General features: G+C 68.9%; 2 protein-coding genes across 5 annotated transcripts; one reads left to right on the top strand and one right to left on the bottom strand.

The window, feature by feature from the left end:
- The first annotated feature begins 1,234 nt into the window (after positions 1–1,234).
- MROH6 (maestro heat like repeat family member 6) lies at positions 1,235–6,424 on the top strand. Of its 4 annotated transcripts, none has more exons than XM_036303861.1 (14): positions 1,235–1,563; positions 1,753–1,905; positions 2,036–2,190; positions 2,965–3,082; positions 3,264–3,448; positions 3,530–3,667; positions 3,775–3,889; positions 3,983–4,126; positions 4,200–4,373; positions 4,610–4,777; positions 5,005–5,124; positions 5,312–5,414; positions 5,548–5,594; positions 5,737–6,424. In XM_036303861.1, the coding sequence occupies exons 1-14, from the start codon at positions 1,309–1,311 to the stop codon at positions 6,124–6,126; spliced, it is 2,265 nt and encodes a 754-aa protein (XP_036159754.1). In that variant the 5' UTR covers positions 1,235–1,308; the 3' UTR covers positions 6,127–6,424. The 4 variants fall into 4 exon arrangements, with proteins under 4 accessions (XP_036159754.1, XP_036159755.1, XP_036159756.1 ...); XM_036303862.1 differs by having other exon boundaries at positions 5,529–5,594; positions 5,737–6,102; XM_036303863.1 differs by lacking the exons at positions 5,548–5,594; positions 5,737–6,424 and having other exon boundaries at positions 5,276–5,408.
- A 1,486-nt stretch (positions 6,425–7,910) lies between these two features.
- GSDMD (gasdermin D) lies at positions 7,911–12,488 on the bottom strand. Its single transcript, XM_036303880.1, has 11 exons — positions 11,942–12,488; positions 10,969–11,207; positions 10,600–10,792; positions 9,942–10,110; positions 9,743–9,848; positions 9,430–9,483; positions 9,136–9,231; positions 8,832–9,007; positions 8,607–8,748; positions 8,429–8,517; positions 7,911–8,310 (listed from the first exon to the last, which is right to left on the bottom strand). Exons 1-11 carry the CDS (start codon positions 12,235–12,237, stop codon positions 8,071–8,073), a joined length of 1,800 nt encoding a protein of 599 aa, XP_036159773.1. The 5' UTR covers positions 12,238–12,488; the 3' UTR covers positions 7,911–8,070.
- Between the last annotated feature and the right edge of the window lie 938 nt (positions 12,489–13,426).

Below are 13,426 nucleotides of genomic sequence, written 5' to 3'. Positions count from 1 at the left end.
TCCCAAGCCAAGGAGAAGCCAGGCCTCCACCACTGCTGCCGCCAGCCCCCCACAACTCGGCCTGGGCGCCACCTGGGGGGCTGTGGCGGGCCCTGACCCTGCAGACAAGCCTGTCCGTCCCCGGTCCCCACTGGCTTGGCAGCTGGGGCTCCAAAGAACTGCTCAGGCCCGGCCGGCCGGCGGGACCCAGTGGCTGAGCATGGACCTATGAACCAGGAGGTTGTGGTTCCATTGCCGGTCGGGGCACATGCCCGGGTTGCAGGCTCGATCCCTAGTGGGGGGCGTGCGGGAGGCAGCTGATCAATGGTTTTCTCTCATCATGGATGTTTCTATCTCCCTCTCTGGAATCAATAAAAGTGTAAGAAAAACCCAAAGGACGTGCTCAGGAGGAGGGTCTAGGCTGCGGGACACAGGGAAGGCCCAGGCCTCCTGTCTGAGCAGCAGCAGGTGCAGGGCGGGCCGGCGGGTCAGGGCGTGGGGCGTGCTGCCTGGGGCGCTTCCCCAGCACTTCCACTGCCAGGTATTTGGCCCAACCAGCTCTTCCTGCTCCAGGGTCAGCCTGGGCGATGCCTGCCCTGTCGCTGGGCTAAGGTGACAGTGGAGGGTCGGAGACACCAACCGCAGAACCAGGTCCCTCCAGGCCACCACTTCTTGGCTGTGTGCTCACTTCCCAGGAACCCCGAGGTCCGGCACTGGGGGGAGGGGCACCTCACACCGTCCAGGGCCCTGAAGGTCACCTGCAAGGTGCTGGGGAGGCAGCAGGTGCAGCTCCCCCGGGCCCGTGCACTCTGCCCCAGGGCTGCCCCAAGCTCAGAGGTGGTGCCAGCTCTCCCGTCACCCTGCCCCCAGGATGTCCAGCTGGGTCAGAATGCAGTGACTCAGCCTGGACCTGACTCAGCCCGGGGCTGGGCCCAGCCTGCTAGACCCTGCTGGGGCCTCCTCGGGCGTCCACACCTGCCAGGGTCCCCCTGCCCAGCGGGGCTTGAGGTCAGGGTCAAGGGTCCTTCTTGCCCTCCCCTCGCAGATGGACCACCTCCTGGGAATCTTGTCCCTCCCTTGGGCCCTGGGCTTTAGGCCACTCACCACCCGTGGGCCAGGCCAGCCACTGGGTCTGTTCGGGGGCGCCACGCCCGGGGACACCTATGTGGTTCCCCAACCCCCCACATACTTGGAGCAGAGGCTTACACACCACCACGCCTCCCCGCCCCGCCCACCCAGAGCTGCTTCTAGGTCAGGCTCAGGCATGACTTCCTGGGAGGATCCGTGGCCGGTGCTGTGGCCGGGCCTGCGAAGGGCTGTGTGGCAGCCATGGCTGGGGGTGTGTGGGGCCGGGCCCGGGCCCGGGGAGGCCCTGTGGGGGCCCTCACCCTGACAGCTCTGGCTGAGGGGATCCAGGCCAACCAGGGGCAGCCCACCAGACCCCCTCCCCAGGGCCCTCAGCCCCAACCTGAACTCCAACCTGAGGCACAGCCTGGAGGTGTAGCCGCAGCCACCGCCACAGCTGCCGGGGAGCCCCACTCCGCTCCCCATGGGCAGGAGCCAGCCCCTGAGGGGGCCCATCAGGTGAGTGGGAGGGAAGGAAAGCTGGGGGGTGGCCTGGGGGACAGGGATCTGAAAAGGGGGGCAGCTGGGGGCAGGCATGGAGCTGCTCTGAGGAACAAGAGGGCAGGGACTTCATGGGGTGGGGGTAGAGTGTGGGGGGAGGACTGGGAGAGGCAAGGGGACTTCATACACCCCACCCACCCACTCCAGGCCCCCCAGTGCTCCTGGGAGGAGGGGGCCCTCTCTGACCTGGCGCTGTACATGGCGGCCTGCCTGGAAGAGGCTGGCCTTTCAGGGACACAGGCAACGGCGCTCACCCTGTCCTCAGCCCTGGAAGCCCGGGGGCAGCGGCTGGAGGACCAGGTGAGCCCCAACCCTTCCTGCCCCCAAGGCTCCTGCCTGGTCCCCTCGGAGGTGGGGGGTTGGAGCGGCAGAGGGGACGTCCGTCCGGGGTCAGGAGGCCCGGTCACTGACACCTGCCTCTCCACGCCAGGTGCACGCCCTGGTGCTGGGGCTGCTGGCGCAGGTGCCCAGCCTGGCCGAGGGGAGGCCCCGGCGAGCGGCCTTGCGGGTGCTGAGCTCGCTGGCCCTGGAGCACGCTCGGGACGTGGTGGGCGCGCTGCTGCCCTGCTCACTGCCCCCGGACCGGTAACTCCCGCCCCGCCCACTCGCCAGGGCCGCAGCCCATGGCCCTCCCCACACAGCTTCCTCCTCCTTCTCACCTGTCGGTGGAGTCTGGCCCCAGGGGGCAGGTTGTGATGGGGCAGAACCTCCAACCCGCCCCCCTCGGACCTGGGCACTGGGTTCCTGGCTTGGGGCCTGGATTTTCTCTCCTGGTCGCCCCTGGGCCCAGCCTGGGGCGGGGGGCCAGCCAGCTGAGTGCCTTCTGTGCCCAACACCCCTGGCTCTTTGGTTTAATCGGCTCCAGAAGTTATCTGGTTACAAGTCTCCACGGGAGTGTTGTTGTTGTTTAAATCCTCACGCGAGGATATGTTTATAGATGAGAAAGAGGCGGGGGGGGGGGGGGGGGAGAGAAACATCAGTGTGAAAGAGAAGCATTGATTTGTTGCCAGGGACAGAACCCACAACCTAGGTATGTACCCTGACCCAGAATCGAACCCTCAACCCTTTTACTGGTTACTGTACAGGGATGATGCTCACCCCTGAGCCCCCGCCAGGGCTATGTGGGTGCTTGTGGTGCCGGTGTGTCTCTGTCGCTGTGGGACAGGGTTCAAGCTGCTCCTGTCCACCCGGCTACGAGCGGCCTGCACAGATGCCACTGACCTTGTTCCTCTGGAATTGGGGGTGCATGCGGGGGCGGGATGGTTTACCAGCTCTTCCCCTGCTGGAGTCTCAGTGGCCACCCCCACCCTGACCTGGTACACCAGCAGGGACCATGTCTCATGAACCCCGTGCCCCCAGGGCCGCGGCGGAGCTGTGGCGCAGCCTGAGCCGGAACCAGCGTGTGAATGGGCAGGTGCTGGTGCAGCTGCTGTGGGCGCTGAAGGGCCGGGCGGGACCCCAGCAGGAGGCACTGGCAGTAAGTGACTCCAGCCGGCACCTCCGGGCCACCCCCCAACCCCCACCTTGAGAGGTGGGGCCGGCCAGGCCACAGGGGGCCTGGGCTGGAGGCTCACACGCATCTGTGATGAGCCTGAGTGTCGGGGCGCGCCTCCTCCTCCTGCCCGCGGTGGGGCCTGAGCGCGCGGCTTGTTCCACAGGCCACTCGCGCCCTCGGGGAGATGCTGTCTGTGTCCGGCTGCGTGGGCGCCACGCGGGGCTTCTACTCGCACCTGCTCCTGGCGCTGGTCACACAGCTGCACGAGCTGGCCCAGGGCCCACGCTCCCCCGACGCCCACAAGGTTTGGGCCCCCTCTGACCGTGGACCACCGCACAGCCACGCCAGGTGCGGGCGCACTGGGGGAGTGGGGGTGGCCCGGCCCTCTGCCCACCCGCCCTCACGGCCCTCTCTCCCGCCCCCCTCCAGCTGCGCCGTGGAGGCCTTGAAGGCCCTGCTCACTGGGGACGGCGGCCGCATGGTGGTCACGTGCATGGAGCAGGCTGGAGGCTGGAGGCGGCTGGCAGGAGCCCACACCCACCTGGAGGGTGTCCTGCTGCTGGCCAGGTGCGAGGCAGGGGGGCGGGCGGAGGCGGGAGCTTGAGGGTGGTCGGGTGGAAGCTTCTCCGGGATCGAGGACAAGCAGAGGGAGAGTTCCCATTGCCTCCCACCAGCGCCATGGTGGCCCACGCGGACCACCACCTGCGGGGCCTCTTCGCGGATTTGCTGCCCCGGCTGCGCAGCGGGGATGACACTGAGCGCCTCACGGCCATGGCCTTCTTCATCGGGGTGAGCCCGTGCCCGGGTGGGTGGGTGGGGAGGAACCGCGGCCTCGGTCGCCTGCACCGGCCCGCGAGCCGCTGACCCCGGGCCCCCGCCCAGCTGTTGCAGAGCTGGCCCACCGCGCGGCTCCTGCGGGAGGAGGCCATCCTGGAGCGGCTGCGCGCCTGGCGGAGCGACCCCGAGCCCACCGTGCGCTGGCTCGGCCTGCTGGGCCTCGGCCACCTGGCGCTGAACCGCGGGAAGGTGAGGCTCAGGGCCGGGCGGGGCGGGGCCTGGCGGGGCCTGCGAGCTCCACCCACGACCCCTGCCTCCGCAGGTGCGGCACGTGCGGGCGCTGCTCCCCGCGCTTCTGGGCGCCCTGGGCGAGGGCGACGCACGACTCGTGGGCGCCGCGCTGGGCGCACTACGGAGGGTCCTGCAGCAGCCGCGGGCGCCCGTGCGGCGCCTGAGCACCGAGCTGGGGTCGCGCCTCCCTCCGCTGCTGGACGACGTGAGCACCACCGGACCCCAGGCTTCCGCCCCGTAACCCCGCCCTCCACAGCCTCGCCCTCCACAGGCCCCGCCCTCCACAGGCCCCGCCCTCCACAGGCCCCGCCCTCCACAAGCCCCGCCCCTCTGGGTACAGCCCGTCTCCCAGGATCCCTCCGCCCCAGACCTCGCCCCCCGACAGCCGACCCCTGAGACCCTCTTCCTCCCCGCCCGCCCTGACAGCGCCCTCCCTCGCAGGCCAGGGACTCGGTCCGCGCCTCGGCGGTCGGGCTCCTCGGGACGCTGGTGCGGCGGGGCCGGGGCGGGCTCCGCGTGGGGCTTCGAGGGCCCCTGCGGAAGCTGGTGCTGAGGAGCCTGGTGCCGCTGCTGCTGCGCCTGCATGACCCCAGCCTGGATGCTGCCGAGGTCAGTCGCCCCTGCAGCTGTCCCAGGGCTGCTGGTCCCACCCGGCCCCACCCCACTGCCTCTCCGAAGCTGGCAGGTCAGGGCTGCCCCAGGGACCTCAGGCGCAGGCCTCCTGGGCTCCCCATCTCCTGGGCCTCCTGCCCTGGGCTGGTCCAACCCTCGTGCTGGCCAACCCCAGTCACCTCTGCCCCTGTGTGGACCCCTCCCCGCCGCCCCCCCCTGTTCAGAGCTCAGAGTGGACGCTGGTGCGCTGTGACCGGGCCCTGCGCTGGGGCCTGCTGGAGGAGATGGTCACTGTGGCCCACTACGACAGCCCCGAGGCCCTGAGTCGCATCTGCCACCGCCTGGTAGGTAGGGGGACAGTGACAGTGATGGGGTGTGGCCCACTCACCCCAAACCGAGTCTCTCCACCCTCCCAGCCAGGGGGGGGGGGGGCAGGTCTAAGCCCTCAGGCCCTGACCCCTGGCCTGGGCACTCCCCCTCCCCCCCTCTCCGCAGAGAACGGCTCTCCTGCCATGAACCCTTCTGTCCCAGGTTCAGTGGTACCCGAGCCATGTGCCCAGCTTCCTGAGCCAGACCCAGGGCTACCTGCGGAGCCCACAGGACCCCCTGCGCCGGGCGGCGGCTGTGCTCATAGGTGAGGCCCCCGGTGTCAAGCTGTCCCTGCGGGCGGAGGTCCGGAGGTCCGGGAGCTGGGCCGCACCTGCCCGCTGGGGGCGGGGCCGGCACTCACGGGTTTGCCTTCATCCAGGCTTCCTTGTCCATCACAGCAGCCCCAGCCGCTTCAGCCAGGACCTGCTGGACTCCCTGTTCCAGGGTGAGTCCCAACGCGCCAGGGTGTGCGCCCGGAGAGGTGGTGGCAAAGCTGGGGCAGAGGGGGCGGGTGTGCAGGCGCAAGGGGTCGGTTCTGAGAGGCCCCTCCCGCCTGAACCCTTCTGTCCCCCGCCCTCTCCCCGCAGACCTGGGGCAGCTGCAGGGCGACCCCGAGCCGGCCGTGGTCGCCGCGGCGCAAGTATCCTCCCAGCAGGTGGCGCTGCTGGCCCGCGCGCAGGGCAGTGGGCAGGGCCTGCGCTTGCCCCGCCTCCGCCTGCGCCGCGCCCGCCCCGCCCGGCCCCCGCCCGTCTACCCCGACAACCCCTTCCAACGCGCGAGCTTCGCGGGCCGGTGGGGCTGCTCCCGACCCGGCCGAGCCTGACCCCATGCCCTTCGTCCTCCGGGGGTCTGGGCATCTGAGTCGGGCGCCCCACCGCTCTGTGGGCAGCCTGGGCCTGGGTCTGGGCGCGGGTGTCACCCCACCCCAAACCCGCCCCAGCCCCGGCAAGGCCTGCTGCACCCGGACTCCTCGGTAGGAGCGCCCCACCGTGAAGGCCACGTTCCTGCAGGGACATCAGCGCGCTGTGCGCACCGTCCACCCTCAGCCCCGTGCACCCGTGGGCCACCCGTCCCTCCCAGGGCCTGCTGCTCTCCCAGCCCCTGGCCCAGACCACACCTGGCCGGCCACACTGGGCTCTGGTGGAGGACACTGTGAAGCCGAAACAGCCCCGTGAGCTGCTGCCCGATGGGCTGCCTCCTCCTGGCCCTCGCCGGGCCTCCACTCCCTGCAGCCCTGCACCCCCTACCCTGTGCCCCCCCCCCCCCCCCCCCCCCGCCTCCAGCCCATGTCCTGGCCTGTGTCCTGGCCTGTGCACACCTGGGCCCTGGGCCCGCACCGTTGTCCCTGCTCCTGGTCACAGCGTCAGACACCCTCCCAGCCTCCTCCAGAGGGGCCACTGAGCTCCCCACGGGACACCCTAGGCCTGGTGCTACACCTATGGGTGCCGGTGGGGCGCTGGCCTCTGCACCTCACCAGACTGAGCCTGCTTGCTGGCACCCAGCGCCCTGCAAGGGTTGAGCGAGGAGAGCATGACTGATGGGCAGGGAGGAAGCCCTCCCCAAGCTGCTGCCTCAGAAGGGCTGGGACTCACCCCGCCTGGTGGAGGCTGGGCAGCCCCTCCGGGCTGGGACCCTCAGGAAGGCCTGGGGTCCAGCCCACTCGGCGGAAAGAGCCTGAAGTAAACACGTGTGATCGAAGGGGTCCCGTCCCGTCTGTCTAAGGCCGGGGTCTGGGCCTTGCGGAGATGGGGCTCAGGCGGGGGTGTAGATAAGGCCGCGTGTGGGCAGGAGTATGGGTGGGAGGGTTTGGGGGGGCTGCCCAGGACCGTCTTTGCCCCGGGCCTCAGGCAGCGTCTCGGGCCCAGAAGCAGCGCATCTGCAGCGCTTTTCACTGCTTCCCAGACCTGGGCTGCTCCCGACCCCTCACCGGGCTTTTGCCTTTCAAGTCGCCCCACGAGGGTCCCCAGAGGAGGCCGGGGCCCCGGAGAGACAAATGGGCTGGAGAGGCCTTGAGCCTCTTCTCCGTGTGGGGTCCATTTCTAGGGGTTTCCTGTCCCTGGGTCTGGCATGTTGGGGGGCACTGTCTTCTGTTTTCACGTTAGAGTCCCTGTTGGGCTTGGACCCTGGGTTTGTGTGGGGTTCATGTCCCAGCCGAACCCTGGAATCCAGGGCCTCCTCTTCAGTGAATCCTGAAGCTGCCTGTCCGGTGAGGGGGCCCCGCCCACTGAGGGAGGAGGGCAGACTCCCAGCTGATCAATAACCATCTGTCCTCACGCATGGCCACTCCACGGCGCTGGCCCGCAGTGCTCTGGGTCCTGTGACTCAGAGCAGATGTGCCCGATGAGGCGCGGACGGGGGCCAGCGGCTCGGGCTCGGGTCCCTGCCTCCCCGGGGGCCTCAGGCAGCCCCAGGAGTGCAGGGTTTGTGCACTGCTCACCACACGTGCCCGGTCCCTTTGGGCCCCTCAGGCTGAGGATGGGCCCTGCCTGCCGTGGTGTGTCCTCAGGGTCCCTGAGGCAGGGGGAGAACTGTGCTGGTGGAACTGCCCCCACCGCCCCCCCATCTTCTCGCCAGCACGCTGGGGAGGGGCCAGGGCTCCAGCCGCGTGTGGTCACTCCCAAGGGTTCACGGTGTGACCGAGTGAGACCATGGGGGACACCTGCTTCTGGTCCACATCCCTCCCTCTCCTGTGTGAGCAGGTCCCACCCCTGCCCCCTCTCCCAGGTCTAGAGCCCCTCAAAAACTCGACGACCCATCTTCCCTTTGTGTAGCACATTTATTGACTCCCCCAGCCCCCCCAGCCCCCCAGTCCCGTGGGGAACGGGCCTCGGCTGGGCTGGGCTCCATCTTCCCAGGCTGGCAGCCGGCAGCCGGCAGCCGGCAGCGCTCCCTGCCCAGAGCTGCCCGGGGCAGGCCAGCGGCTAGCAGAGCTGGCTCAGCTGCAGCAGCAGGGCCAGGCAGGCGTAGAGCGCACACGTGCGGCCCTGAGCCTCGGGCCTCCAGGACGCCTGGGGGGCGCCCGCCTGCAGCTCTAGGCCGCATGCCTCCAGCAGGGTCCAGGTGGGCACCTCTGGGCCCCAGCTGCTCCCCAGGAGCCCAGGTGGCAGGGACACGGCCCTGGGCTCCTGCCACGGCGTGGTCTGCTCCAAAAGGCTCTCCACCTGCCAGGACAGGGTGGGAGGTTGTCCCTGGAGGCCCCCCCCCCCGCATCACCCCCTTCCAGAGGTACCCAGGCCCCACCCACAGCCCAACCTCTCCCCCAGCATCTGGGCCTCTCACCAGCTGCAAGGGCTCTGACAGCGCCTTGGCCTCCAGCGCCTTGGCCTCTAGCGCCTGGGCCAGCAGCACGTGCTGGGTTTCGCTCAGCGCTGGGGAGAGACCCGGGATAAGAGGGGCTCCAGGAGGCCCCGCTGAGAAGCCTACCCCAGCCCCCCCTGCCCAGCCCTGGGCCCCTCACCAGCCAGGGCTTCCAGCAGGTAGGCGATGGGGCCGGCCAGCTCCTCCACCAGCGTCCGGCCGGGGAGCACCAGGCACTCGAGGATGTCGCCCACGGGACCCTGCAGGGGCTCCACCCGCCCGCAGCACAGGCCCTGCTCCAGCTGCGGGCACAGGGGGGCCGTTGAGCCTGCTGGCCGGGGCAGACCTCCCCCCACCACTGGACCCCACCCCAAGGGCCGCTCACCGACTCCTCCAGGGCTTCCAGGGCCGGCTCATCCTGCAGCACCTGCCTCAGGCCCGTCAGCAGCTGCTGGCACAGCGGCCCGGACAGGCTCTCCAGGCGCCGGGCACAGGCCTTCACCTCCGCCTGCAGGCCGGGGAAGTCCTCCGCGGGCGCCTGCCTGTCATCCTCCAGCCCATCTGTGGGGACAGGGCTGGCACTGCCTGGGTGTCCACAGGGCTGAGAGCCCTGTTCCAGACGGGGAGACCCCCAGGAGGAAGAGGGCGAGCCCACCAGGTGCCCCAGGGCTGGGCAGGAAGATACTGACCTCCTATGAGACTGAGTTGCTTAACTATGGACCATATGGAGAAGCGGAAGGATGGCCGCCGGGGCTGGCTGCTTGCTCCTCCGGGAAGCAGGTCGCCTGGCCGGGCAGAGCTTGTCAGCACAGGGCGCAGCCCGTCCCCCCAACACTGGAGCCCAGGGCAGGGGCGAGGCCGTGTGTGTGTGTGTGTGTACACGCCCCGCTGCAGGCTCCGGCTGCCCCATGCTGTGCAGGAGGTGCCTCAGCAGCTGGGAGCCTGCCCCATGCTCTGGCCCGGCTGGGGTCCCTGGGCCTCACCTACTGGGGGCGGCTCGAAGGTCCTCTGCTTCTTGCTGGGGCTGAAGAGGATGTCTGGCGGCCGGGTGGGGGCGGAGGTGGGGGGCAGGTTGGCCGAGGCTCTGGCCTTCCCCTCACCCACTGGGGCTCCCCTCACGGTCCCCCAAGTGCACCCCAACCTCCCACACACCAGAACCCAGGACCCTCGGCCCCCCGACCCAGAGAGCTGCACAGCCAGATGCCTGCACCCCCGCAGCCAGCGTGGCTCTTCCCAGGCCTCCCTGCGTCTTCCCCAGGGAGTCTGGGCCCAGAAGTCACCCCGAGCCCAGCTCACCCCAGCCCGACCCGGTGATGACCAGCTGGGCCACCTGGAACGCGAGGATGCTGCCCTTGGGGATGGTCACAGTCCTCTTCCGGCTCAGGTGGCCCTCGCCCTGGCCCTGGGGACAGAGCTGGGCTCAGAGCTGCTGGGTTCGGATCTGCCTGGCACCGTGCCCTGCCCTCCCCCGCCCTGGGCAGGGCCCGTCCCGCACCTGAAAGCACATGGCTCCCGGCAGCACAAACTGGCCCGAGCCCTCCTGCCGGCGGGTCCGGGTGACCTCCACCTCCTTCTGCGTCTGCAGCACCTCAGTCACCACGAACACGTCGTCCCCGCGGCTGCGCAGCTGCTGCAGGACCTTGTGCTCCGGCTGCCGAAGGCGCCTGCGCCGAGGGGGGTGGGCAGGAGGTTAGGGGTGCACCCGCTCCACATCCCGCCCAGGGACCTGCCTTCCTCCCCACCCTCCGCCTCTGTGTCCCCCGGCAGGGATGACAGGGGGCTGGCGGCTGAGGGACCGGGGGTTCTGGGGAGGCCCAGGTCCTGGTGGGGGTGAGGGTGCGGGGAGGAGGGCCGAGGCCCAGCAGGGACACGTGGACACCCCTCCCCCGGCGGCTCACGGGCCGCTCTCTCCCTCCACCCCTTGAGTTCACGTTTAGGTCTCCACTTTGAGGTAACACCCCTCACCGTGTCCCCGTGTCTGCTCCCCCCAGCAGCCCTGCCTCCTCTGTGGCCTGGTCCCCTGACTTCTGCGGCCTCCCTCCCTCTGCCGGTCCCAGCAGCCCCTGCCTGGGCCTCCCCTGCACCCAGCACAGACCCCCGTGACCCCGGGCTACTTGGCGTCTGCAGGGCCTGCCCCAGGTTTGGGGGCTCACCTCTCCTGGTGCATGGTCTCCCAGGTGTTGGGGTCCACTCGCAGCGTGCACACATTCATGGAGGCGCTGGAGCTGCCAGACACGGAGGCCCCGCCCGAGAACCCGCTCTGCCCTGGGACGCTCAGCTCCACGCGGCCCTGCAGCTGCCCATCCACCGAGTCTTGGAATTGGTAGGGACCGATGCACTGGACGGCTGGAAGGAGACCGGAGCTGAGGCCCTGCCCGCCATGCCCACCTGCCCACCGGGAACCCGACCTTTGAAAAGGACCTGCCCTCTGGGGTCACAGAGCCTGAGGCCCAGGTGGCTGGGTGGGTGGGGGGCATCCGGGTCCTGGACCATAGGCTCCGCCCCCGGCCCGCCCTCGGTACCTGGCTCGGGGTCATCGGGCTCCAGGATGTCCTTGATGGACAGGTTGATGCCCTTGTAGCGGGGCCTCCAGAACCTGGAGCCGGGGGGCCTCCTGGCCAGCAGGCAGTAGGGCTGGAAGCTGGTGGAGCTCCGCAGGCTGTCCACCGGGACCAGCTCCCCTGGGCGGTCCAGCTCCTGGACCACGCTCTTCACCACCCGCTCGAAGGCGGACATGCTCCCCGGAGGCGGCGGCCTCGGGCTGGGACAGAGGGGGGACAGTGGGCGCCTGGATGCCTCCAAGGACCAGGCACTGTTTCCCTCCGAAGCCACCGCAGGGTCAGTCCTGGGCGCTCTGACTGCACGACCCAGCTCGGAGAGGGACCGTGTCCTCCCTGCCCCCCTCCCTCCCTCCAAGGAGCCTGGAGCCCCTCCAGGGGACCCTCTCCCACAACCCTCAGGGGCTGCCCAGGAAAGCCCTGGGCAGTCAGTGACGGAGGCAGTCAGCTTCGGGTCACACCGCCAGGCCTCCATCACTTTGTCGGCCCAACGCGGCTTAGGGCCACCCCGGAGGGAGGGCAGGGCAAGGCAGGGGCCTTGGGGTGACCCCAGACCGCTGCTCTGTCTGCTGTAGCCACTGCCTCCCTGGCTGAGGTGTTCAAAGGGTTGGGGGGGGGTAGTGAGGAGGGGGAGAGGGAGAAACAGAGTCACCGCCTCCCCAGAACGCCAGGCTCCTCTGTGTCCTGAGCCTGAGGAGCCACTTGTCTAAGGCTCAGGCTTCAGGGCTTAGAGACCCAGGCAGTCTGGCTGGTGAGGGGGACACTTCCCAGGGGCCCTGGGCTTCCCCGGGTGGGCCTGGATCAGGGCGCGGGAGGGGGGGCGGGGGAAATTATCAGAGGGGGCTGTGACCAGGTTGTTGCCACAAGGGCCGGCACCCCTGACCCAGTGTGAGCGAGCAGGGCCACCCGGGTGCCAGGGGGACGCGGGGCAGCTCACCGTGTCCTTGAACTTGGTGCCCAGGTTCCGGGGGCGCAGGAAGTGAGGTCACTGGGGCTGGGGCTGCCGGGCTGTGCTCTGGAGCCTCCAAAGCAGCGTTCAGCCAGCTGTGGGCTCAGGACCCAAAAGTGAAACCTGCAGACGCAGCTGGGACCGCCAGTCGCTGCCGGAAATGACCATGGGCCTCGCCCACCAGCTGAGCTTCCAGGCGGTTCCTTTCCAAATGTCTGTGGCACGCGGAAGCACCGAGGAGCAGACGTTTCTGCGAGTGCTGTCCAAACAGACAACAAGCACATCAGACCGCGGTGAGGGGGTGCGGGTAAGAGCTGGGGAGGGAGCAGGCACCGCCAGCTCCGGGGACAGGAGCCCGTGGCACGCCCCAGCCAGTCCTTCCGGGTGTGTAGTCAGGAGATGAGTCCCTCCACGTCGGAAGTCCTAGTGCCTGCACAGCAGGGGGGAACTCAGACCACCCCCCTCCGTGAGAGGAGCCAGCAGGAGAGGCCACACACACAGCACGTAGCGGGTGTGTGTGTGTGTGTGTGTGTGTGTGTGTGTGTGTGTGTGAGACAGCTGGGAGGGGCACGTTCCCTTGGGGTGATGAAAAAGTTCTAGCCGACTGTGGTGAGCGTTGCGCAACCCTGAGGATGCGAACACCCACGGAGTCGTGCGCTCTCAGGGCGGAATGATGAGGCCCTTGAGTTCTCCCTTAAGGAGGCGGTTACACAGCGCAGCAGGCGGCACTACCCAGCCGCACAGGCTCCTCGCCCTTCCTGCCCTGGGTCATGGGTCACCAGCGAATCCTGTCTGGGCCAAGGCAGCGGCCGCGCCCCTCGTCCTGCTCCACACCTCGCCTCTCGCCCTGAACCCAGGAGTTCACTGGGGAGGCCACATGGGGCTGCTGGCTGACACGCACCCCGAAAGTGAAAGCGCTGCACACACCCCATCAGCACCTGTCCCATCAGCACCTGTGCCAGGTGCCTGACCGTGAGGGCTGTCGCTGTGAGCCAGAAGGTGACTTCCTGTCCTGGCCTGTTGCAGCTGCAGTGACTGGAAAGGCCGATTCAAAGGAAATGTTGTCTCCTGGCTGGCGTGCCTCAGTGGTTAAACGTCGACCTATCAACCAGGAGGTCACGGGTTCAATTCCCTGACAGTACATGCCCGGGTTGCAGGCTCGGTCTCCAGTGTGGGGCTTGCAGGAGGCAGCCGATGGATCGATGTTTTTCTCTCCTCATTGATGTTTCTATCTCTCTCTGCCTCTCCCTTCCTCTCTGAAATCAATAAAAATGTTTTAAACACCCCCCCCCCACACACACACACAAAGGAAACAATATCTTGTGCAAGCAGAAGTCCCCAACTGCTGGGTACCCTGGGCAGGACACGGGCAGGCGAGGCCCTGGGGGTGGCAGGCAGGGGGCTGGCCTGCTCCGGTGCCTGCCTGTGGTTTCTCCTCCTGCTGGGGGTCTGGGGGCAGGCCTGGGGCTGAGC

Source organism: Myotis myotis, unplaced genomic scaffold, assembly GCF_014108235.1.
Source record: "Myotis myotis isolate mMyoMyo1 unplaced genomic scaffold, mMyoMyo1.p scaffold_m19_p_38, whole genome shotgun sequence".
NCBI classification, from domain to species: domain Eukaryota; kingdom Metazoa; phylum Chordata; class Mammalia; order Chiroptera; family Vespertilionidae; genus Myotis; species Myotis myotis.
The sequence above is the reverse complement of the archived record's forward strand: the minus strand, read 5'-3'. Positions and strand labels throughout refer to the sequence as shown.

Bases quoted from the DNA above. Each gene is read 5' to 3' on its own strand.
- MROH6 (XM_036303861.1), top strand. From the start codon at position 1,309: ATGGCTGGGGGTGTGTGGGGCCGGGCCCGGGCCCGGGGAGGCCCTGTG. The intron at 3,668-3,774 runs GTGCGAGGCAGG...GCCTCCCACCAG, and splicing joins GGTGTCCTGCTGCTGGCCAG to CGCCATGGTGGCCCACGCGG. The intron at 5,415-5,547 runs GTGAGGCCCCCG...TGTCCATCACAG, and splicing joins GGCGGCGGCTGTGCTCATAG to CAGCCCCAGCCGCTTCAGCC.
- GSDMD (XM_036303880.1), bottom strand. From the start codon at position 12,237: ATGTGCTTGTTGTCTGTTTGGACAGCACTCGCAGAAACGTCTGCTCCT. The intron at 10,111-10,599 runs GTGAGCCCCCAA...CCCTCGGCGCAG, and splicing joins GAGACCATGCACCAGGAGAG to GCGCCTTCGGCAGCCGGAGC. The intron at 9,008-9,135 runs GTCAGTATCTTC...CTGTCCCCACAG, and splicing joins GCAACTCAGTCTCATAGGAG to ATGGGCTGGAGGATGACAGG.